The 26,112-nt window shown below is 44.2% G+C and overlaps 1 protein-coding gene across 1 annotated transcript in view; it reads right to left on the bottom strand.

Moving 5' to 3' along the window:
- The window catches only part of RRBP1 (ribosome binding protein 1), a gene marked incomplete in the record, with an annotated part of 1,023,325 nt that overhangs the window by 440,083 nt on the left and 557,130 nt on the right, over window positions 1-26,112 (bottom strand). Inside the window, 1 exon segment of the mRNA XM_044056904.1 lies at window positions 15,296-15,388. Coding sequence (XP_043912839.1) covers window positions 15,296-15,388 — 93 coding nt within the window.

The raw sequence follows: 26,112 nt of genomic DNA, 5'->3' as shown, positions 1-26,112 counted from the left end.
CGAGGTACGTCATGGTCTGGGCCTAAACAGGTGACGCAGTAAGAATGAAAATCTCTGTGAGGTATTTGCTTTCCACAGGCAAGACAATTGTTAACTTTTTCTGACATTGGTTAGAGCAAGAAAAAAGGATCCCCCAATGGGGTACTTACCTTTAGAAGACTTCAGGATTATTCAATTCGTAAATGAAAATTCAGGTAGCAGCCGACCAGCACTTGCTAAAGTACAGTTTTGTACCTACCATAAATGTAGATGTTCGAGTGTATTCACTGCTGCAGTCATTACACTTGGGTTATCATGCCGTCAGGCGGTCCCGCAGTCGGCTAGAGTTCCAAAGTCTTGGTCCGGTGTCGGTTGCTGTCGCTTCTTCCCGGACGTCAGTGCGCCAGGGGTATACAAGATGCAGCTGACGCCATTTTCTTCAGTTTTTCTTGCCCCAGATGCCAGGTGCCCCCAAATAGGTAGGCAATATATACTGCTAATAAAAATAAATAAAAAATAAAAACAATACATTCAGTTACAAGCAAATACACCACATAGGTTGTATAGGGTAGAAAGGTATAGATAAGTCCCAGTTAAGAAAGTAGGTAAGGAGAGAGGGTAAACTGGACTGCAGCATTGAATACACTCTAACATCTAAATTTATGGTAGGTACAAAACTGTACTATGTTCATCGTGTTTCACTGCTGCAGTCATTACACTTGGGTTAAATCCCAAAGCTGAGGTTGGGTGGCTGGGTCTATAAAGGATTCGGGGTGGTTATGAGGCCGTGCAGCACTGCAAAGCCAGCTCTGGATTTAGAGTAAAGAGGCAAGTGGTAATGCTTGGTAAAGGTGTGCACTGAACTCCAAGTTGCAGCTTCCAAAATATCCTTGGTTGGTAGTCCTCTGAGAAAGGCTGTTGAAGTGGCTGTTGCCCTGGTGGAATGTGGCCTAATGTTGCTAGGTACAGTTTTTCCATGCTGTGTGTAGCAGAAACGGATACAGTGTCCTATCCACTTTGAAATGGTCTGCGTTGAAATTGCATTTCCCTGTGACCCTGCAGCATATGCTATAAACAATTGCTCAGTTTTCCTGAAAGCTTTTGTTTTGTCCAAGTAGAAGCGTAACTGCCTGTGTATGCCCAATGAGTGCAGAAGTCTCTCCCCTTTATTCGGGGATTTGGATAAAATGTTGGCAAGTGAATAGTTTGGTTAAGAGCCACATTGGATACCACCTTTGGCATAAATGTAGGGTTTGTTCTTAAAGAAACCCTGTTCTGATGAAAAATGATGAAAGGTTCCACTGCCATTAGTGCCTGTAACTCTGAGACTCTTTGTGCTGAGGTTCTTGCCAGAAGCAGAGCAGTTTTCCATGACACATATTTTAATTCTGCTGAACTGGCTGGCTCAAAAGGAGGTAAAGTTAGTTTTTCCAAGACAAATTTGAGGTCCCAAGTTGGTGTTGGTGCTCTCCGGGGCGGTCTTAAGTTTTTAGCCCCTCTGAGGTACTGTTTTAATAACGGATGAGAAAATATAGGAAAATCCATGTTGCAATGAGCTGAGATGGCAGAGGCGTGGATCTTAATGGATGAAAAGGATAGGCCTTTGTCCAGCATCTCAGTTAAGTATTGTAATATCTGAGGAATATTTGGAACAAGAGGGTCAAAGCTTTGAGCCTGGTTCCAGGCGCAGAATCTCTTCCACTTTTCTGAATAGGACTTCCTGGTGCTGGGCCTCCTGGCCTCCAAAATGACATCCATAACCGCTTTAGAAAGAGGTGTTGGCTGCTTGGCTAAGTAATCTGCCATGCAGCTAAGTTTAAGGTTTGAGCTGGCTGTGCAGGATCCGATTGTTTTGTCCGAGTCAGAAGATGAGGAATTTGAGGTAAAATCCATACTGGGCCTTGAGCCAAGTTCTTTAAGATTGGATACCAGTGCTGGCGTGGCCAGTCTGGGGCAATCGGGATCCTTTTTGGCCTTTCTTGTCTGGCTTTTAGGAGTACCTTTGAAAGGAGAGGCAGTGGTGGGAAGGCATAAACCTTTAGGGTTTTCCAGCTGAACGAGAGAGCATCCACTTTCCATGCTTGTGTGTGGTAAGTCCTTGTGCAGAATTTCTGTAGCTGGCAGTTCAGAGGGGAGGCAAAAAGATCCATGTCTGGGCACCCCGATTTTTGTGTTATCATGCTGAATACTTGTGGATTTAATTTCCACTCGTGAGGATCCATGATGTTTCTGCTTAAGTCATCTGCCAGAGTATTTTTCTTTCTTGGCAGGAATTGTACTTGCAGATGAACGTGATAGGTCAGTGCTGTGTTCCACAAAGTCATGGCTTGTCTGCAGAGGGGATAAGAATGAGTGCCCCCTTGCTTGTTTATGTACGACATTAACTGTGGTGTTGTCCGTCTTTAGTAATAGTTGTCCTGGATACAGAAGGTCCTTGAACGCTGTTAGGGCATTTTGTACAGCTAGCATCTCTTTTTGATTGATGTAAAGATGCATTTGGTCTGCGGCCCACTTGCCCTGAATACATTTTCCTGCCATGTGTGCTCCGCAGGCGTAATCCGAAGCATCTGTTGTTAGTATCTGCCTGGGTGTGGGTAAAGTGAAAGGCTGTCCCTTGTTGTGGTGACATGCCTGTGCCCACCATCGAAATTCCTGTTGTAGGCAGGGAATGACTGGTATTACTGTTTCCAAACTGTGACAGTGTTGAGTCCAAAGACTTTTTAGGTACCATTGTAATTTCCTCATATGCAGTCTGGCATATGGTATTAGTAGTATGCAGGACGCCATGAACCCCAAGGCCTGCAGAATTTTTCTTGCAGGGAGTTGGGTTTTGTTGCCATCAATTGAAAGTACTGAGTCAGTTGTCTTTGTTTGTCTGGTGTGAGATAAGCCATCTGGGCCATTGTATTTAAGCTGGCACCCAGGAATATTATTTCTTGTGAGGGTACTAGTTTTGACTTCTTTACGGTTACTGTGTACCCTAGGTAAATTAGCAATCTTTTTACAAACGCCAGATGCTTTAGAAGAATGTCCTTGCTCTCTGCTTGAATAAGACAGTCATCCAAGTAGGATATATTTGAATTCCTTTTTGTCTGCAAAATGCAATTACTGGTGCCAGGCATTTTGTGAAGACTCTGGGCGCAGTAGATAAGCCAAAGGGCAATGCAGAGTATTGGTAATGCATTGTGCCAACTATGAATCTGAGGTATCTTCTGCAATTTTGTCTGAGTGGGACATGCAGGTATGCCTCTTTGAGGTCCAAAGTAACAAGCCAAGCCTTCTTGCCCAGCCTGGGAAGAAGTTGCTGTAGTGTCAACATTTTGAATTTCGGAACATCCAGGTAAGTATTTAGAGTAGATAGGTCCAGTATGGGTCTCCAGGCTTTGTCCTTTCTGGGGACCAGAAAAGTCTTGAGTAAAATCCTTGTCCTTGTTCCTGTTGTGGTACTTTTTGAATAGCTCTCATGTCCATGAGGGCTGTAATTTGTTTTTGTACCTCTGCCCATTGATTTTGTGGCAGGTCTGGCATACCTTTTGGCCTTGGTAGAGTGTGAAAGTGGAACCTGTAACCTTGAGACAATATTCAGAACCCATTTGTCTTGGGTGATTACATGCCAATTTCGTGAAAAAAGTGCTAGTTTCCCCCCTAAGGGAGCTGCCAAAAGGTAAGTGCTTGGCATTTGAAGGAGGAAGTCATTGGAACCGTTTCCTATAAGGTTGTGACTTGTCTTCTCTTCCTTTTGGGGTTGAAGCACCCCACTGTCGTGGTCTGTAAGAGCTTTGCGGCTGAGATCTGCCTCTTGGGCATCTGTATCTGCCTCTTTGTGGTCTGTCTGACACTGGAAAGGACCAGTTTTTAGAAGGCCAATTTCTGCTAAATCGAGATGGCTGTACCTGTAAGAAATCCTTCACTGTTTGAATAGATTTTGCCTTATCCTCCATTTTCTTTAATACCTCTTCTGCCTTAACACCAAACAAGATATCATGCTGTAAAGGAACATCCAATAATGTTGCCTTAACATGATCAGGTAAACTTTGTTCTTTTAACCAAGCATGCCTTTGGATCACAAATCCTGTAACTGTGGCTCTACAAGAAGCCTCTAATGAATCAAAACCACATTGCAGAGTATGTTTTCCCACTTGTTCAGCTGCATGCAATAAATCCTGCATTTCCTTATAGTCAGGACCTTCTGAGCTTGTAAGCATTTTCTGTTTTAACAGAGACATTAAATATTGCTGGTATTTAAGCATGTGGAACTGGCAATTTAAAGCCCTTATTGCTAAAGTTGCAGAAGTGTAAACTTTCTTCCCCCATCTGTCTAATGCTCTAGAATCCCTGTCAGAGGGAACTGGATTTTTAGCAGTGAAAGCCTTTACCTCTTTGTGACCCCGGGAAATAGTTTCTGGGTCAGCAGCAGGGTTTTTATAAAGAAATTTGTGAGAGTCAGGGACTCTGTAGTACCTATCTGGCTTGACTGGTGCTGGGGGCAAAGAATCAGGGGTTAAATTGGATTCAGAGAACACATCATCCACAATATCTAACACAGGCGGAATTAGCAAGGGGCCTGTGCTGAGGCAATAAAAGAAAATCTCTGAGCCTTTTCTTGGATTCTGAATAATCCTGGCTCTCCCAATGGAAATGCTCCCTCATGGTATGTAAAGTTTCACCAAAAGAGTAATCCTCTGGAGAAGAGGCTGAAGGGGTTGATTCTTCAGCATCAGAATCCTCATAGGGGGGTAAAGAGTATCCCTGGTCTGAAGAGGAATCAGAAGAAATGGAAACCTGGTCAGAGGAATCATAGTCTGTATCCTGCCTAGGCCTTCTATCAGGAGGGGGATGGGAACCCCTGATCAGGATAATTAGGTCTTCAGACATTCTGAGAATCTGTTTTTTAGGCATGGAGGCCTGTCCAGGTGAATGCTGTACTTGTTTCTTTGTCTTTAATGGAGTTTTAGACTTGGTAGTTGTTTTGATGGTAAGCTGTGAAGGTCTGAAAACACCCTCATAAGCCGATGTCTGCTCAGCGGCTCCGGACCCATCTGAGGGATTAATTTCCATAGACTCAATACCTTGAGTTTCCAGAGGCCTAGAAATATCCACGTGGGAGTCGGAGGCGGCCTGTGGCTCTGAGGTAGCGGGTGTCAGGGGCTGCGAAAGCGCCTCGCTGAGAACCGGCGACTGGCCTAGAAGAGGCTTCATCGTCGGGTTTGGACCTCGGATGCCTTTCCTTATCTTTGTCTTTGCATTTTTTTTTTGTTCCGGTCGTCAGTTGTTCCAATGGCATGGTATAATTGAACCTTCGGCCAAAATAATGGCAAGCAAAATCAAACTGACGTTTAATAGTACACTTGTTAAATCTGGCACAAAACCGACAACTAGTGACATCGTGGTCTGGGCCTAAGCATGGAATACAGTAAGAATGAAAATCCTTATGAGGTATTTGCTTCCCACAAGAAATGCAATTAACTTTTTCTGACATCGGTCTGAGGCAAGAAAAAGTTTCCCCAACGGGGTACTTAGCTTTATTGAAGACTTCGGTTCTGAAATTCTAATTCGAAAATCTCAGGAGTCGGCCGACCGGCACTTGCGAACTGCTTTTGCTTCGGGCACCGCGCAGCAAGAAAGACTGGAGAAAATGGCGTCGACTGCATCTTATATACCCGTGGCGCACTGACGTCAGGGAAGAAGCGACAGTAACCGACGCCAGACCAAGACTTTGGAACTCTGGCCGACTGCGGGACCGCGTGACGGCAGGATAACCCAAGTGTAATGACTGCAGCAGTGAAACACGATGAACATCTGCTTCTGCTTCGGGCTCCTTGGCAAGAAAGACTAATGTAATGGTGTCGGCTGCCTGTTTTTATACCCCTGACGACCTGACGTCAGTCCTGGAGCGACAGCATCTGACGGAGAAATACTAAGTCTCTGGTATTCAGGCTGACAGGGCTACCTGCAGGCAGATAACCCAAGTGTGATGACTGCTAAGTACAGATGTGTACACTTACTATAAATGTAGATGTTCGAGTGTATTCACTGTTGCAGTCATCACATTTGGGTTGTCGGCCTGATGAACAAAGTCTTGGGTCGTACGTCAGTTGCTGTCTCCTCTTCCTTGACATCAGGTCGTCAGGGGTATAAAACATGCAGCCGACGCTTTCAGTTTTTCTTGCCCCAGATGTCAGGAGCCCCCTAACGGGAAGCAATTAAATCTATACATATACAAGGTTATACCTCCAACAAAAAAGTAAATACACCAAAAAGATTTTAAGCATTGTAAAGGGGAGAAGTATAGCCAAAAGAAGTCAGGGGGCTGGAGGGAGGGTGATCAGGACTGCAACAGTGAATACACTCGAACATCTACATTTATGGTACATGTACACAACTGTACTATGTTCTTCATGTTTCACTGCTGCAGTCATCACATTTGGGTAGATTCCCAAAGCTATGGATGGGAGGAGGAATTTAGATACCATTAGGACCAGCTAGAAGGCCCTGCAAGACTGCAGTGGCAAAGCCAGCTGGCAAATGGTAATGCTTGGTGAAAGTATGTACAGAACTCCAGGTAGCAGCTTAAGGATGTCCATGGTAGGTACGCCTCAGAGAAAGGCTATAGAGGGTAGATGCAGCCCTGGTTGAATGGGGTCTGATCCCCTATGGGATAGGTTTTCCATGGTGCTTATAGCAGAAATGAATGCAATGGCCTATCCATTTGGAGATGGTTTGCTTTGAAATAGCCTTCCCCTCTGTCCCTGCAGCAAATGTCACCAGCAGTTGTTGAGATTTCCTTTGAGGTTTAGTCCTGTCCAAGTAGAATCTAAGTTATCTGTGCACATCTAAGGAGTGCAGTAGCTGTTCCCCTTTGTTCTGTGAATTAGGAAAGAAGGTTGGCAAATTAATGGACTGATTAAGGGCCACACTGGATACTAACTTTGGCATGAAAGGGAGACCCTGTCCACATGAAAGATGATGAAAGGCTCCACTGCCGTAAGGGCCTGTAATTCAGATACCCTTCTTGCTGAAGTGATTGCTAAAAGGAAAGCTGTTTTCCAAGAAAGGAATTTTAAATCTGCAGTAAGTAACAGCTGGCTCGAAAGGAGGAAGGGTGAGTTTCTCCAATACAAAGTTAAGGTCCCAGGCTGGAGTTGGTGCTCTCCTGGGTGGTCTTAAATTTTTGGCCCCTCGAAGGAACTGCTTGAGCAGTGGCTGAGAGAATAGGGACGGTTCTGTGTTATAATGAGCTGAAATGGCCGAGGCGTGAATTTTTACTGAGGAAAAAGACAGGCCCTTGTGAAGCACCTCAGTTAAGTACTGTAAAATCTGAGGTAAACTGGGCACTGCTGTGCTCACCCCTTGAGATTGGTTCCAGGCACAGAATCTTTTCCATTTTTTAGCATAAGATTTTCCTCCATCTTTTTACGAATTTCTTCTGCCTTGTTCCCAAACAGGCGGTCCTGATTTAAGGGACCATCCAGTAATTTCACTTTAACATAATCTAGCAAGGATTGCTCCTTAAGCCAAGCATGCCTTCTAAGTACAGACCCAGTTACAGCAGCCCTGCAAGATGCCTCTAGTGAATCAAAACCACATTGCAACGTATGTTTACCAACTTGTTCAGCAGAATACATTAAATCCTGTAAATCCTTATTTTCAGCACAATCAGGAATCGTCATTTTCTGTTTAAGCAATTCAGTAATATGCTGCTGATACTTTAACATATGACACTGGCAATTCAAGGCCCTAAAGGCCAAAGTTGCAGAAGTGTACACCTTCTTACCCCATAGGATTTTTGGCAGTAGTAGCTTTAATGCCCTTGGGTCCCTGTGAAATGGTTTCAGGATCCGCAGTAGGATTTTTGAAAAGGAACTTGTGAGAGTCAGGAACCCTGTAATATCTATCAGGTTTTCTGGGAGCAGGAGGTAGAGAGTCAGGGGCCATGCTAGATTCCGAAAAGGCATCATCAACAATGTCTAGTACAGGAGGTATGGCTAAAGGCCTGTGCTGGGGCAGGAGTAATAAATCCCTAAGCCTCTTTTTAGAATCAGAGAAATCCTGACTTTCCCAACGAAAATGCTCCCTGAGAGTATGCAAGGTTCCACCAAAAGAGAAATCCTCTGTGGGTAAAGCAGAGGGAATAGAGTCCTCTGCATCAGAATCCTTAAAGGTAGATAAGGGTAAATCCTGGTCATCAGAGGAAACAGAAATTTCAGAATCCTGGTCAGAAGTATCATAAGCAAACTTAGTCCTAGGTCTCTTAGAGGGGGGAAGGTTGGCTTCCCCTGAATAAAGTAATAAGGTCTTCAGTCATTCTTATCAATTTGTATTTTAGATAAAGGCCTGATCATGCGGTCTGGACATCAGTTTTCTAGGTAAGATTCGAGTTTTAGGCCTTGAAGAAGCAGATGGCGTTGGTTTAATATGCAAGTCCGTAGGCCTGAATACACCCTCAAAAGCCGGTGCCTGCACAGTGGCTCCAGACTCATCCAAGGTAGAGACATCCTCAGGTTCCACAGTTGAACCATCTCGCGGCATACCGGACTCCGAATGGGTCTCAGTAGAGGCCTATGAATCTGAAGTAGCGGGTAATCAGGGGCTGCGAAAGTGCCTCACTGAGTATCGGCGCCTCGGTGGCCTGTCTCTGTCTTTATCTTTGTGTTTTTTCGGAATGTCAGTAGTCGGATGGATTACCGAAGACATATCGGGATAATTACTCAGAGCACCAAAATATTTCAAAGTGAAAATATACCGACAACGGATAGTTCTTGGTTTAAATAAGGCACAAAACCGACAGTGAGGTACGTCATGGTCAGGGCCTAGGCAAGGAATACAGTACAAATGAAAATCTTTATGAGGTATTTGCTTTCCACAAGAAATGCAATTATTTACTTTTACTGACATTGGTTTAGAGCAAGAAAAGGTTTCCCCACAGGGTACTTAGCTTTTAGTTGAAGACTTCGGTTCTGAAACTTGAAAACGAAAATTTCAGGAGTCGGCCGACCAGCACTTGTGAACTGCTTCTACTTTGGGCACCGCATGGCAAGAAAGACTGATGTAATGACTTCGGCTACATGTTTTATACCCCTGACGACTGACATCACTGAAGAGGAGACAGCAATCGACGTAGCACCCAAGACTTTGTTAATCAGGCCGACTGAGGGCTACTGCAACCAGATAACCCAAATGTGATGACTACAACAGTGAGACACAAAGAACATTGTATTATCATGGAACTTGCAAACAAAGACATTGGCAACCTTCAAACACTGGACCCCACCCAGTTTGGGTTCTTGAAGGGCCGATCGTGTCTCCTGAACCTAACTGACTTTTTCAAATCAGTCTCCAGAGCTGTGGACGAGGGTAAGGTGGTCCACACAGCCTATCTGGACCTCACCAAGGCCTTCTATACCATCCCCCACTCTGGAATCATAGACAAACTTACTAAGCTGGGCATAAATCCCTACATCACTCGATGGGTTGCCAACTGGCTTACTGACAGAACCCACACTGAAAAAGTAGCAGACTCCAAATACAGCTCCAGACAAGTGACAAGTATAGTACCTCAGGGTTCAGCCCTGGGACCGCTCTTGTTTGGCATCTACTTCTCTGAAGTACAGGACAACACTAAGGGACTCTGGCTAATAAAGTTTGCAGATGACTGCAAACTGAGAACCATTACCGAATCCCCAAATGATGTGGATATTCTACAAAAGGGCCTCACAGAAACAGATGCTTGGTGCCAGAGCCATGGACTCAAGCTCAATGCCAAGAAGTGCATAGTTATCCCCTTTGGGAAAAGCCATGTACCCATGAATTACCATATAGGTAGCATTTCACTAAACACAGAAAGTGTGATAACAGACTTAGGGACACAGGTGGACAGTGGTCTCACCTTCGATATCCACATCGCCACAACAGTCAGGATATTCTTCTATGTGGCACACCTCATCACTAAGGGCTTTTCATCCAGAAAAAAAGGAGGTCATTAGCCCACTGTACGCATCCCTTATTAGACCCATCATAGAGTAAAACGCCCCATTTGGTATGTACCTCACAAGACATCCGCAACAACTGGAAAGGCCACAGAAACATCTCACTAAAAGAATCACAGGCCTAAAGCAGATACCCTATGCTGACCGACTTAAAAGACTCCAGCTATACTCTGTCGCATATCGTCTACTCAGAGGCGATCTCTGCTTAACATACAAGGCCATGTCAAACCCAGAGCTGTTGGACATACTACACTTAAAGAAACCCCAATCCATCAGAGCCACATGCTCCAGGGACCTAAACCTTGTTATCACAATGAACAAAACATGCTGGAGGGATAGGTTCCTGACCCAGACACTCCCCATACTCTGGAACAGACTGCCCATACATGTCAAGCAGAGCGCCTCCTTGGCCCTCTTCAAAAGGAACCTTGATGACTGGATGGGAGATAGGAAATTTACCCGGGGGATCACATCAGTCACCCTGCTAGACAGGGGTCCAGGGAAGTAAATATTGTGGGGAGAAATAGCCAAGAATTGTTATGGCTAGGCTTGTACAGGCCCTAGGGCCGATAGCCTAGTACCAATCTATGAACTAGGCTAATGGCCCTAGGGTTCCTTACAAGCCTAGCCAAGTTCTTACCCTTATTTCTATAATCAGCACCTACTGCCCCTGTCCAAGAAGGACACATGTGGAACCCCCAAGGTGAATTTACGGTCACCCTTTCAATTGTCCAGATTGCATTTGAAGAGGACCAAAGAGGTGCTTTGCTTGACACGAAGTGGGAGTCTATTCCAAATGTGTGGTAACCTCTGGGAGACATACTTATCTCTCCAGCAGGATTCACTAATGTCATATACCAGGTTACGGCCTTTAGAATGAGTAGCCAGTATACCATTTGACTTACGGATATGCAGCATTTCCATTAAAGCAGGGTCAGAGATTGCCTTGTATGCAAGACAGATATCACCTCTGAGTAGTCCGTATGAAACAGAATAAAGTGACAGTGATTTCAGACGATCCCCATAGAACAGATGCTGAAGACCTTGAATTTTCCTTGTGATGAACCTATGTGATTTCTCCAATTGCTGCAGGTGCTTGGAAACGTAGTACTCAAAGACCTGATGAGGGAAGAGTACAGGGAGGTTATGACTTCTTTGTTTCGGGAGGCAATGCCCTTACTTATGAGATGAGCAATATAGAATGCCCTTCTTACCACTGTGGAGACATGGTGGTCAAAGGAAAGTTTGCTGTCAACCTGTGTGCCCATGTCTCTTCACCACTGAGTGAATACTTAAGGTGTTGCTATTGATGTGATAGTTAGCAGAAACATTGCTTTTACCAAAAGGAATGATACATTTTTTGTATTGAGTTTAAGGCTATGTGTTTGACACCAATAATTTGTGTGTAAGACCCTCTTGTAGGATGTTGATATTGTTTGGAGATTCTGACTGCTCCCAGTTTGCAATCAGCAAACTCTGTTAGCCACAGACCTTTAGTTTTAGCTTGTACTTCGGAAAAATAGATTCCAAACAGTAGAGGTCCCAGGACTGATCCCTGTGGACCACCACTGGTAATAGGTCTGCTGTTGGAAGTGGATTCCCCTATTTTGACTATACAAGTTCTATCAGTGAGCCAGTTAGTGACCCATCTAACGATACAAGGGTTGATGCCTAGTTGGGTGAGTTTGTCAATGATGCCTGAGTGGGGGACAGTGTCAAACTCCTCAGCTAAGTCCAGGTAGGCTGTATGCACAGATTTCCCTTCGTCCAGGGCCTTGGTGACTGTCTTGAAGAAGTCCACCAGGTTTAACAAGCATGATCTCCCTTTGACAAATCCAAACTGAGTAGGGTCAAGTGTTTGGAGATTGCCTATATTTTGCTGATAAGGTCCATGATGATTCACTCCATGGCCTTGCAGTTACAACTAATCAGGCTAATAGTTCTATAGTTCCTGGGGTCAGTGGAAGCACCACCTTTGTGCAAGGGAATAACTGTGGCTGTTCTCCATTCAGCTGGTACAAAGCCGGTGCTTAGACTAAGAGTAACCAATGGTGTTGCTGATTCATGTTAGAGCCCATGTGGGATGCAGCCCGGGATGTTATCAGGTCCCCAGATGCTATGTTTTTGGCCTTAGAGAGGGAATTTACGACCTTGCTCTTTAGAGACACAAGGTAGGGATGTCATGGGGTATATGTGTGGTGGGGATAGGGGAGTGAAGTTTTCACATAACCTGTCGGCCAACAGATTTGCTATGTCCACAGGCTCATTACATGTGGTATCATTAACTACCAGTTTGGCACAGATCTGGGCCTTTCCTTTTAGGTTATGGATGTAACTACAGAATGCCTTGTGATTATCCTTTGTTGAGGAAGCTAATTTGGAGGACTTCACAAAAAGTCTTACTTGCTTGTTTAAGCTGAGGAGGGAGTGTTTCCAGTTTAGGAGGGCTCGCTCCCTCTTATTCTTAGACAGCAACTTCTTCCTCTTATTTTTAAGCCTGTGAATGGCAGTTGTCCACCAGGCAGGTTCGCTCTTCCTTGAGGAGCTTGTTTTGGTCCTATAAGGTACGGCCGGAGCCAATGCAGGTATACAGGTGTTTGTTTGGATCCATGGGCTGCGGGATCAGTGTTCTGGATTGACATGGTTCCTGAGAGGAAGGGTCATAGGATGTCGTCTCGGGTTGATCTGTGGACATGACTCCAGGATGACTTCCAAATGAATCTGCTGTCAAAGAAATATGCGCACCATCCTATCAACACTGTCTTCGGTAAGGCTCCTTGAAGAATGGCCAGATCCCTATGATGAGGCTACTGAGAATGCCCTCTATGATATATATATATTTTTTTTAAAGATGCGAGTATGCAATCTTGGACTGACCATATCTGGTGAGAAAAATAATGGAGGTGAAGGAGATCAGATCTGACATAACTTTGGGTCTGATGGTTTTGCCATTTTTGGTGCTGGACCTTGGTGAACTGTTTGGTAAGGGGGACTGCTGTTATGGTTTTTCAGCACTCTTCACAGGAGTCTTGCTTTCCTGAGATTTTTACCTCTTTGTCCTTCTCTTTTTGACTTGACAATTACCTTAACAGGGGATGCAGAAGACAGATGACCCCTGTTGAAAATTCAAACCTTTCAATACTAACTTGTCTTTGTGACTTTGTAAAGCCCTGTTTTCAAAGGATACACAAGCCTTGCAGTCACAGTGTCTAGGTGGGCCATTCCCAAACAATATACACAAAAGGTCTGTGGGTCCTGCGGGGGAATTTTATGGCCACACTTGGAGCAGTTTTTGAAACTGTTGTCAGACATGAAGGAAAAGAAAAAAAACTCCATAGAACAAAACACTACAGGCAGCAACACTAGTAGATTTAGCTATGATTTTCTACCACACAGAAAAAATAATTAACTGCTACAAGTATTAAGCTAAAAGGGAATACCTAAAGGATTAGTCCCTAAAGGGTCTATGTACTACAGTACAAGATACAAGTAGATCAACAGGAAAGCGAAAGTTTCTATATAAATATAAAAAGATGTAGGGAAAGGCAAAGACAGTTAAGCCTAAGCTAAGAGCTGAATAAAATAAAAAAAAAAATTACTGCCAAAGAAGCAGAGATCAGAACTTCTAGATTCTCACAACTGTTCAGTTCAGGATGCAAAAGAGATCGCATATATTGTGGGAAGGCAGACAGGGATTATGTGTAGGGGAAGAGTCAGAGCCCCGGATCCACATGTTCACAGTTGCCAAGACCGGATCGGAGACCACTCCATTGAATCAAATGAAAAAGGAAATCATCAGATCTTCAGTTCAACAAAGCAGAACCAGTCTCTCATCAGAGAGGAAAATGTATTTTTAAGATACAGAATGTTATTCCCAAGAAAGTTGTGAAATACTAAGGCTGTTTTCAAAGGCAAGTTGTCTGGGAGACAGAGCTTCTAGCTCCTTTGTGCATGACTCAGGGCTGAAGGGAAGCATTGCATAAATAAAGGACAGTTACGCTTATGCTGGGTAAACACGCAGAAAAGGCAGATTGAATGACACCTGGCTTTTGTTTCACCACTTACATCGCTACCATCTCAGTTTCTACAACTCCAATCACTCGAAGTTTAAGGGTCTATATCGCTTCGTCGAAGACTGAAAATATCAAAGCTGATATGGTCAGCACCAAATCAGCGAAAGTGAAAGACATTGAACGTTTTAATGGAAATCTCTGTAAGGGGAGATTTCTGTTCACTGCAATGCAGTGTGATCTCAGAGTTAGGATATTTAAGTAGTAGGGGTGTGGGAGGCGCAGCCCCTCATATGGGGGGTGCAGGTGGGCTTGCCCCCTGCTAGCAATGTTTATTTTTTTTTATTTTTTGTTTTCTTTTTTTTTATGTTTGAAGTTTCAAAATATTGATGATATGGCATCGAACATATCAGATCCAATATTTTGAAATTTGATGATGTGATATAAACGTGAAGTCTGATGACCCACTGTAATTCAATTTAAAGCAGACAAGTCCCATAATGCCCTGGAAGATGCTTACGACATGATTTCCAATAAAAGTTTGGATTGGCATCCTGTCACCCACAATTTGTAATGCTAGCATACTACTACAAAAGCCAACCAGCCTAACACACCCACACAATTTGCTGTGATAGCACACTACCACAAAAGCCAACCAGCCTAAAGGCTGGGAAAGGCACAGTGCACAGCCACTACTGCCTGCTATGTTGCCTAAGAACTCAAATTTAGGACTCAGACAACTCATCAGTTTATCATTATGATTTTGGGCTGCTTTTCCATTTTTAGGTTTTACTAGATGACCTTACAAGCACAACAGCTGAAAGTTTTACATAAAAGAAACAAAATCTATACAAGATGTGCAAGAGGTGCAACCCACCAAAAATGTCGTGCGACTGCTACACCTTAAGGCAAAATGTTACATCCAAGTATGTAAAAAAAAATATAACGCATTTATCAAATACCTGTGAATGTTACTAATTTGCAAAAATCACTGCAAGTCATAATTGGGAAAAGCCAGAAGAAGAAGACGACTGCAAGTCATACATCCTTGCAGAATCTCTAGAGGCAAAGATGGCTGGCATGCGATACTTTATCACACAAGCATTTTTCTAAAGAAAAGCACAGATAAGTGCTTTATTACACTTGGCAATATATCCCATACTTCCTAGATAGCAAACTATGGTAGAAACCTTTCAAAGTTGACAACTGTTTTAAGAGAGATCCAACAGACATTAGAGAATGAATCTGCTTAATACTTCTATAGCTCACTATGCTAGAAGTTCAAGCTTTTTTTTTTTTTTTTTTTTTTGCTGCTCATACCTGTTGTGAAGCGACATCAATCTGAGGGAATGCTGCCTGTAGTGTCTCTCTTGTTTGTTTCTCAAGTGCACTGTATTTCTGTTCTGCTTCATCCTAAAATTGAAAAATAATTAAACAGTTACAAATTAAGACTATTAATACCACATTGTGTTTTTTTCTTTTTTGCTGACTTAATATCTTCTCACATTTTTAAAACCAAACAAAATGATTAAACCGATCTGCTCTTCATGTAGTCAGAGACCATCAACTCCCTCTTGTAAAAAGAGGGAAAAATACATGGGTACAAAGACTGAGGATTAGTACACCAATTACAACCACAAGACTGCACCGGATGACATGTCAGTGGAACACATTTAATTTAAGCTCCTACTGCCTTCTAGATAGTACCATCATCTGGTCTACCTCATGGCTAGCTACTCTTTTTGAGGGATCTGGGAATTGCCTGCCAATGAAATTTAGGTCCCTGGGTTATCAATAAAATTTTCTACAACAATTATAATTACAAGTACTATCTTACTCAAGCATGAAAAGTGATTAGATTCCTCCACTACTAGCCTCTAACACATATGCTGGACGGAAGGAAAGAACAATAAATATTACTGCATTATGATGCCTCCAATGAGGTCTTGTGTCAAAACTGTAAGCTCACTTCACAGTGGAGGACAAATAAGGATGCACCAATATCAGTCTTAAAACTGTGCAAACAATCAGCAGAACTTACTCTGGAAAGGTTACTTGACAATCATTATGTCTACGGAAATGTTTAGTTACAGTGTGTCTGTGTCTGTGTGTGTGTGTGTGTGTGTGTGTGTGTGTGTGTGTGTGTGTGTGTGTGTGTGTGTGTGTGTGTGTGTGTACATCATAAGCCAGCACAAATTAACTGCAAAATTATTTGCCTGCTGTCTCAGCATAAATTACACACACAGGGGTACTTCACAAGGATAACACATTTAGCATGATGATGGCATTCTCTAAAAACAAAGAATAAAGCACAGTTGTGTAAAATCTTACTATAATGGTAGATATCTTTCTCTTCACTGCTGCAGTATTCATTACACTAGGGATTCCCTGCCAAGAGTGGCCTGACATCTGGGCCAGTATACCAAAACCTTAGGTTCCTTTAAGGTAAGCTGTATGTCAAACATTCTCCTCACATAGTGCAGGGCATAAAGGTGACATCCAGATGTACCATCCTCAGAACTGAGAGCCCCAGTAAGAATGCTAGCCCAAGGAAAAAAGAAGGTAATCAATGCATCCAGAAGACCAAAGGACCACAGGAAGGCAGGAGTGTGTGAATACTTTACAACAAAGAGAAGGGATGTCTACAGTTACGGTAAGATTTTACACAACTGTACTATGCCCTTCCATTTCACTGTTGCAACATTCATTACATTAGGGAGAGTACCAAAGTTCAGGAGGAAGCTGGGAAGGAGGAAGGATCAGCAGAGCCCTCTAGAAACCCATCAGTGATGGCCCCAGCAAAACCATCTCTAGCTCTGGAGATTCCATCTAACTTGTAGTGCTTGGTAAATGTACGCACAGAAATCCAGGTTGCTGCCTCAAGAATTGAGTTAGTATCCAAACACTTGAAAAAAGCACCAGAAGAAGCCACAGCTCTAGTAGAATGAGCTTTAACAGAATAAGGAAGGCTCTTACCATGAAAAAAATAACAAACAGTAATAGTTTTTGAGATCCAAGTAGAAACAGTTTGCTTGGACACAGCTAATCCTAAGGACCTAGGATGAAAAGGAAACAAAGAGCTAATCAGATTTCCTAATACTCTTAGTCCTATCCAAATAAAATCTGAGTTGTCTATGCACATCCAATGAGTGCAGCACCTTCTAACTGGCAGACTGTGGAGAAGGGACAAAGTGGGCAAATGAATAGACTCATTAAGGGGCAACACATTCACCACCTTGTGCAAAAAAGAAGGATTAGGACGCAAGGACACCTTATCCTTATGAAACACCAAAAAAGGAGCAGAAGCCATAAGGGTTTAAAGCTTAGACACCCATATGACAGAAGTAAGGGCTAATAAAAGTACAGTCTTCCAAGAGCAATGCTACAATGAAAAACTGCAGGCTCAAAAGGAGCTGCAGTCAATTTTTCCAAAACAAAATTAAGATCCCAGGGAGGAGGAGGAACAGGCTTCCTGGTAGGTCTAATATGAAGGATGCCTTTAAGGAACTGTTTAGCTTCAAACCTAGAAACTAAAGGAGGAGATAAAGACACACAAACATTGATAGCTGATAAGTAGGCCTCAACAGAATAAGCCAACCCAGCACTGAGCAATTCACAAAGATAAGAGAGGCTAAAGTAACATCCACAGAAAGTGGATCCAGGTTACGATAAAAGACACCAAACAGAAAACCTCTTCCATTTGGATAAGTAGGATTTCCTAGTACTGGGTTGCCTGGCCTCTTGCAGGACCATAAGCACATCTTCAGAAAAATGGTGTCTATGTGGAATCAAAATTCTATCACTCACAGGGTCAGCTTCAGAGTGGACAGGTGGGGATGGATAAAAGATCCCTTGACTTGTGCGAGTAGGTCCACCCTGTGAGGTAACTTGTGATGATTGCCCTTGACTAAATGCAGAAGAGGGAACGAATGCTGCTTTGGCCAAAAGGGAGTCACCAACAAGACTTTGGGAGCATCTGATGAATTTTGAAGAGGACTTTTGGAATGAGGGGAAGGGGAGGGAAAGCGTAAAGAAACATCCCCTTCCAAGAAAAAGAGAGGGCATCCACCTTCCAAACCAGAGGACCTGGGACCTAGGCACAAAAAACAGGAAGCTGTTCAGAGGGGAGGCAAAAAGATCTATTTGAGGAGTACCCCACTGGTGGACAATGTCCAGAAACATCCCTGTGAAGCATCCATTCATGGGATTGAGTTAAGGACCTTTTCAGAGTGTCTGCCACAATGTTTTGATCTCAGGGAATGTAAACTGCTTGAAGAGTCACTTGTACTGGACAGCAAGCTCCCACACTAGAAGCGCCAACCGGCAAAGATATGATCTTGCCCCCCCCCACCTGTTTACATACCACATCATTGTGGTATTGTCTGTAAACACCTTGAGAGGCCCTGTTGAGGAGAGGATGAAAAGCCCAAAGAGTCAACAGAAGAGGTCTCATCTCATTGACATTGTGTGTTCGCTCTGCAACCACACCCCCTGCACCTTCAGGAAGTCAAAAGTTGCTCCCCCATTCCACGTTTGAACAGTCTGTAAACAGCTCCTGAAAGGAAGCCCTGGGGGTTCAGAGACAACTGTTGGATCCACCAATGAACTTCCTTCTTGTGACAGGGTAGAAGAGTAACTACAAATTTTACGGAAAGAGCATGTTGAAGGCAAACTGATTTCAGAAACCACTGAAACTCTCTCATGTGGAGTTTGGTCAGAGGTCGCAAAGGGATGGCGGATGCCATGAACCTCAGAGCTCTCAGAAATTCCCTGGCTGTTATGGAGGCCAGTGGAAGAAGAGTTTAAAATAAGGAAATGAGTGTTACGGCCTTGGGAGGAGGCAGAGGTGAATCCTGCACCCCAGAAAAACATGGTCTTGAGAAGGAGTCAGAAAAGACTTTTTGAAGTTTATAGTGAACCACAGGCTTTGCAGAAGGTAAATGGCAAAGTGAAGGTTTTGCAACTGCATCTCCGGAGAGGATGCCTGAAAAGAAGTTCATCCAAACAAGAAAATATTTCGATTCCCTTAATCCTGCAAAAAAACAATCACAGGAGTGACGCATTTGGTGATTACCCTTGGGGCAGTAGAAAAGGCCAAAGGGCAAAGCAGAGAACTGAAAATGCCAGGAAGCAGAGAAATGTAAACATTTCCTGAAAAGGGGATGGATTCAGATATGGAGATAAGCATCCTTGAGACCCAGGGATACCAAATAAGCCTGAGGAAGTAGAAGAGGAAACAAAGTATGAAGGGATACCATTTCAAAGGAGGGCACCTTCAGAAAAGTGTTTAGATGAGAGAGGTCTAGAATTGGTCTCCAAGTACCCTCTTTTCTGGGTACTAGAAACAGCTGGAGTAAAAAACCCTCCCCCTATGGGACACAGGTATCTCTTGACTAGTACCCAGAGTCAAAAGGTCTCAAAGCACCTCCGAAAAGGAGGAGAATTGTTCCTGAGGGGGCAGATGAATACCCATAAAAGGGGAAAGGGATTTCCAAACCATGAAATACCCCCAGCTGAATAATAGACAGGATCCAGGAATCCTGAGTAATCTGTAGCCAAACAGGAAGAGAGGGAGAAAGGCAAAGAGGAAGAGGAAAGTGGCTGGGAAGAATAGGACAGTCAGACAGCACCTGGTCTATCTGGAAAAGGGGACTTCTGAGGCACAATCTGAGTAGCCTTAGCAGGAGGAGCCCGCTTGCCACCACTCCTAACCTTAGGAGGAGGACGAGACTGCCTGCGACAAAGGCTGGCTTATTGGGGTAGTTTCTCTGAAAATTAGGTACAAGAGAACAAATACATGTTTTAAGTTCCTGTAAAGCCTTGCCCTTATCCTGAAGGGATTTAAACATAGCAGCAGCTTCACCAAACAAGTGTTTATTATCAAGACAGGCATCCATCAACCTAGCCATAATATCAGGCAAAGGCAGAAGCCAAAGCCTGGAATACCTCCTCATCACTGATCCAAAAACACTAGTCCTAGAAGAAGCATCTGCTGCATCATAACTATACTTGATGGAATGACAAGCCACCTGGGAGGAAGCCCTTAACACAGAACGGGCAGAAGATCAGAAATGAACTGAAAGGCCTGAGACAGGAAAGCCAACAAATACCTAGTCACATGGGTTTGATAATTAACAGTCCCAAAAGCCAAGGTAGCAGAAGTATAAACCTTATTGCATAACCTTTCCATGGTCCTGCTTTATCAGAGGGCAACTTGGGAGAAGGAAGCAATTGAGAGTGCTTGTCAGAAGTTAAAGACAACACCAAGGGGTCAACAAGAGGACACTTGTACAAATATTTACAGTCCTCAGGCACACTATAACCCTATCAGGTTGCTTGGGAGCAGGAGTCCGGGGCCCTAGAAGCACTGGAAAATGCATCCAATAAGGAAGCCAAAAAGTACAGTTTTGTACCTACCATAAATGTAGATGTCCGATAGGTATGCATCTGCAGTCATAACATATGGGTTGTCCTGCCTCAGGCAGCCCTTCGGTTGGCCAGATTCCAAAGTCTGGGTCTGGCCTCGGCTGATGTCGCACTTTCCCCGACGTCAGAGCTTCTGGGGTATAAAGGCATCAGCCGACGCCATTTTCCTCAGTGTTTCTTGCCCCAGATGCCAGGTGCCCTCTAGGAAGGCTAAATTTGGATAAAAGTTGAAAATTCCAAACAGTAGCAAACAATATATATATATATATATATATATATATATATATATATATATATATACATATATACATGCAAACAAATACACCATAATAGATTCCCCCAGCTAGCTAAAAGAGGGGTAAGCACCCTAGGAATACCACAGAGGGGATGGAGGGTGGGTAATCCTGACTGCAGATGCATACCTATCGGACATCTACATTTATGGTAGGTACAAAACTGTACTATGTCCATCAAGGATGCATCTGCAGTCATAACATATGGGTAGAATGCCATAGCCAAACTGGGGGAGGAGGTACTAAGGTAATGATGGTGTAGTTAAGATCCCCTGTAAAACTGCAGTTGCAAAACCTGCTCGGGATATGGAGTATAAAGGTAGATTGTAATGCTTGGCAAATGTATGCACGGAGCTCCAAGTAGCAGCTTCTAAAATGTCCTTGGTAGCCACTCCTCGTAGAAAAGCTGTAGTGGTGGCTGTGGCTCTTGTGGAGAGAGGCCTGATATTTTCAGGAGTTGTCTTTCCATGAAAAGAGTAGCAGATTCAAATGCAATTTCCTATCCATTTTGAAATTGTCCATTTGGAAATTGCTTTCTCTTGCACTCCAGTTGCATATGCTACAAAAAGTTGGTCAGTTTTTCTGCTGGCTTTAGTTCTGTCCAGATAGTAGCATAGTTGTCTGTGTACATCCAAGGTGTGCAATAGTTTTTCCCCCCTGTTCTGTGGGTTAGGGAAGAACGTAGGCAAATGAATAGCTTGGTTCAAGGATACCCTGGATACCACCTTTGGCATGAAAGTAGGATTGGTTCTCAGAGACACTCTGTCCTGGTGAAAAATAAGGAAAGGCTGCACTGCCATCAGTGCTTGTAACTCGGGTACTCTTCTTGCTGAAGTGATTGCTAGAGGGAAAGCAGTTTTCCAAGATAAGAACTGTAAGTCTGCTGATGCTGCTGGTTCAAAAGGGGGTAGTGTTAATTTTTCCAGCACAAAGTTGAGATCCCATGCAGGCAGAGGTGGTTTCCTTGGAGGTTTTACATTTTTGATCCCTCTTAAAAATTGTCTGAGGAGAGGGTGAGAGAAGATAGGAGGGTCCATGTTGTACTCTGCTGAAATTGCTGAAGCATGAATCTTAATGGAAGAATAGGACAGGCCATTGTGAAACAGTTCTGCTAAGTATTCTAGGATGTGCGCTAGGTTTGCCAGTGTTACATTTGTACCCTTTGATGCACTCCAAATGAGGAATCTCTTCCATTTAGCTGAGTATGTTTTTCTTGTGGAGGGTCTGCGAGCCTCCAGGAAAATGTCCTTGACCCTCTGAGATAAAACAGTTTGGTTGTGTTTTAAACAATTTTCCAGGCAGTTAGCTGCAGTGTTTTCAAGTTTGGATGCAGGATTTTGTAGTTGTTCTGCGTTAGAAGTAAAGGCCATAGGGGTAGAGGCCATGAGTTTTTCCGAGACATGCTTCTCAGTAGCAGATACCAATGCTGCCTTGGCCAGTGTGGAGCTATCAGAATCACCTTTGGCTGTTCCTCCCTGATCTTCAGTAGAACTTTGTACATCAATGGGAGAGGTGGAAAGGCATACACTGTTAGGGCCTTCCAGCTGAAAGAGAGGGAGTCCACCCTCCAGGCTTGTGGGTGGTATACTCTTGAGCAGAATTTCTTCAGTTGGTGGTTGAGTGGGGAGGTGAACAGGTCTATCTCTGGCATTCCCCATTTGTTTGTTATGATTTTGAAGATGTCTGGATGCAGCATCCATTCGTGAGCATCCGTGGTAGTTCTGCTTAAGCTGTCTGCTAGTGAATTTTCCTTTCCTGGTACGAATTTGGCCTGGAGTTGGATGTTGAGATTCAGGCCTAGGTTCCACAGGTCCATTGCCATCCGGCATAGAGGGTAGGAGTGCATGCCTCCCTGTTTGTTGATGTACCACATGACTGTGGTATTGTCTGTCCTTATCAGCAGATGTCCTTGCTGGAGGAATGATTTGAATGCCTCGATTGCATGCTTCACTGCCAGCATCTCCTTTAGATTTATGTGCAAATTCAGCTGGTCTTGAGACCATAGGCCTTGGATGCACTTGTCTTCCATGTGTGCTCCACATCCTAGGTCTGAGGCGTCCATGGTGATGGTCTGCCTTGGTTGTGGTTTGTTGAAAGGCAACCCTGTGTTGGTCTGGCAGGCCTGAGCCCACCACAGGAATTCTTTTTTCAGGCATGGAATGACTGGTATCATGGTTTCTAGACTGTGCCTGTGTTGAGACCATACATTCCTTAGGTACCATTGTAATTTCCTCATATGCAGCCTGGCCTGCGGGATCAAGATTATGCAGGATGCAATGTAACCCAGGGCCTGCAGGACTTTCCTTGCAGTAAGCTGGGTTTGTCTTGTCAAAGCCATGAAGTATACTGGTAGTTGCTTTTGTTTTTCTTCTGTGAGAAAAGCCATCTGAGTTATTGTGTCCAGATCAGCACCCAAAAATGTTATCCTTTGGGATGGCACTAGTCTTGACTTCTGGATGTTGACTGTGTATCCCAAGGCCTGTAACAGGTGTATGACATAGGTCAAATCCTTTATTAGTTTTGTCTTGTTGTCCGCTTGTATTAGGCAGTCATCCAGGTATGGGTAGATTTGAATTCCCTGAAGCCTGCAATGTGCAATTACTGATGCCAGGCATTTCGTGAATACTCGGCGCAGTAGATAAGCCAAAGGGCAATGCTGAGAATTGATAATGCTCTGATCCTGCAATAAATCTGAGGTGTCTTCTGCAATCTGGTCGTATAGGGACGTGCAGGTATGCCTCCTTGAGATCTAGAGTCACCAGCCAAGACTCCTTGCCCAACATGGGAAGAAGTTGCTGTAGGGTCAGCATCTTGAATTTTGGCACAATGAGATATGAGTTTAGTGCAGACAAGTCGAGAATAGGCCTCCATTGGGTTTCTTTTCTTGGTACAAGGAATAGTCTGGAGTAAAATCCCTGGCCTTGTTCCATAGATGGTACCCTTTCTATTGCTTTCATCTGAAGTAAATTGCTGACTTGTCTTAGAGCCTCTGGCTTTTGGTTTGGTGGAAGGTTTGGCATTCCGCTCTTTTTTGGTAGAGTGTGAACGTGAAACCTGTATCCTTTGTCTATTGTTTGCAATGTCCATTTGTCTTTTGTAATGCAATGCCAGTTGTTTGAAAATAAAGCCAACTTTCCGCCCAAGGGTGCTTCCAGTTGTTCCCTGGTAGGCGGAATCAGAGCCAAGTCATTGTGTCTGTCCAGTGGAAGTGGTTGTAGTTGCAGCTGTGGCAGTACTCCTCTGGTTGGCAGGTTGCCACTGTCGACCCCTGTAGGCACCCCTTTGATTGACCTCTGCCTCTTGGGCATCTATTCCTGCCCCTCTGTGTCCTGGAGGTGTCTGGAAAGGACCAATTCTTGGAAGGCCAGTTTCTGCTGAACCTCGGAGGTTGGACCTGCAGAAAATCCTTTACTGTTTGCACAGATTTTGCTTTTTCTTCCCCTTTCTTTAGAATCTCCTGTGCAGGGGAGCCAAATAAACTTTGTTTCTCCATTGGAGCATCTAGGAGTTTAGCCTTGACATGGTCTGGCAAGGATTGCTCTTTTAGCCAGGCATGTCTTCGAATTACTGCTCCAGTCATAGCTGATCTAAATGAAGCCTCCAGTGCATCATAGCCGCATTTTAAGAAATGATTACTGGCCTGCTGAGAGTTGTGCACCAAATCCTGAAGGGACTTGCGGTCTAAAGGTTCAGGAGAGGAAAGCTTTTTATTCAGCTGATCTAACAAATATTCCTGGTACTGTATCATATGGAATTGACAGTTTAAAGCCCTGGCAGAAAGAGTAGCAGATGTATAAACCTTTTTTCCCCATCTCTCTAATGCTCTTGACTCTCTTTCAGAGGGTAGGGGGTTTTTGGCAGTGGCAGCTGCAACACCTTTAGGGCCCTGAGAAATAGTTTCTGGGTCTGCAGCATGGGCTTTATACAAGTGGAAGTGAGAATCCGGGACCCTGTAAAATCTGTCAGGTTTGGCAGGGGCCGGGGGAAGAGAATCTGGGGCAGAAATGACATCATTATATGCATCATCAACTACAGTTAGCACAGGTGGTATGGCTAAAGGCCTATGCTGTGGCAAGTGTAAAAAGGTCCTCAGTCTTTTCCTAGAATCAGAGAAATCCTGACCCTGCCATTGAAAGTGTTCCCTCATTGAGTGCAAAGTCTCCCCAAAGGAAAATTCTTCTGGAGGGGAAGCAGAAGGAATGGAGTCTTCTGCATCTGAATCCTCATAGGGTGAGTATGGCCCTTCCTGATGGTCTGATAAATCAGATCCATCCGAGGAGTAATCAGAGGAGAGAGGTTCAGGGGGTTCAGTCCTAGGCCTTTTGTCAGGAGGAGGTTGAGAGGCCCTGTCTGGGTGAGGTTGGGAACCCCTAATCAGAGATATCAGGTCCTCAGCAAGGCTGAGAATCTGAGAACTTGAGGAAGGCCTCTGAGAGGTAGATTTTGCTGGTAAAGCTTTTGAAATTTTAGCTGCTTTAGCCTTGGAGAAGGCCTTAATAGACATAGAAGCAGGGGGCCTAGCTGCCCCATGTGCAGGTGTAGAAATGTCCAAAGGAATGGTGTTGGACAATTCTTGTGCGCTTGCTTCTTCGGTAGGGATTTCTGTAGCCGACTCAGCCGGGGCCTCTCTGGCCTCTGTTGTCGGAGGTATGTTTTCAGCAGAAGTAAGAACCGAGGACTCTGTTTCAGCCGAAACCGAGACACTCGCGGTAGGCCTAACCGTGGTTTCAGCCGAAACCGCGGGCTGCGAGTGTCGGTCCTTTTCCTTGCGTTTTTTGGCTAAATGTGTAGTCGGAGTCTCCGACGGCATTTTATATGCAAAAGCGGATCCAAAAAACTCTTCTGCAAACTCCGACCGACGTCTAAGAGTCTGTCGGTTGAAGGAGGCACAGGCTAAACAAGCTGATACGTCGTGGTCTGGGCCTAAGCAAGGAAGGCAGTAAGAGTGGAAATCCTTATGAGGTATTTGTTTCCCACAAGTTAAACAATTATTTACTTTGTCTGACATCGGCTGAGGCAAGAAAGAGTCCCCAACGGGGTACTTAGCTTTTTTAGAAGTCTTCGGTAGCTGAAATCTCTGGATCTGACCAATCGGCACTTGCAAACAGCTTCTGCTTCGGGCACCGCACGGCAAGAAAGACTGAGGAAAATGGCGTCGGCTGATGCCTTTATACCCCAGAAGCTCTGACGTTGGGGAAAGTGCGACATCAGCCGAGGCCAGACCCAGACTTTGGAATCCGGCCGACCGAAGGGCTGCCTGAGGCAGGACAACCCATATGTTATGACTGCAGATGCATCCTTGAAGGACATCAGGAGACATCAACAGGCAACAACTCATATAATCCTTTACGAACCACAGAAATGTGAGCACAATCCCACTTAAACTCCATCATCCTAAAGATAGCGTCCCTGAAAGAA

Source organism: Protopterus annectens, chromosome 1.part2, assembly GCF_019279795.1.
Source record: "Protopterus annectens isolate FY-2018-M chromosome 1.part2, PAN1.0, whole genome shotgun sequence".
Lineage (NCBI taxonomy): Eukaryota > Metazoa > Chordata > Ceratodontiformes > Protopteridae > Protopterus > Protopterus annectens.
The sequence above is the reverse complement of the archived record's forward strand: the minus strand, read 5'-3'. Positions and strand labels throughout refer to the sequence as shown.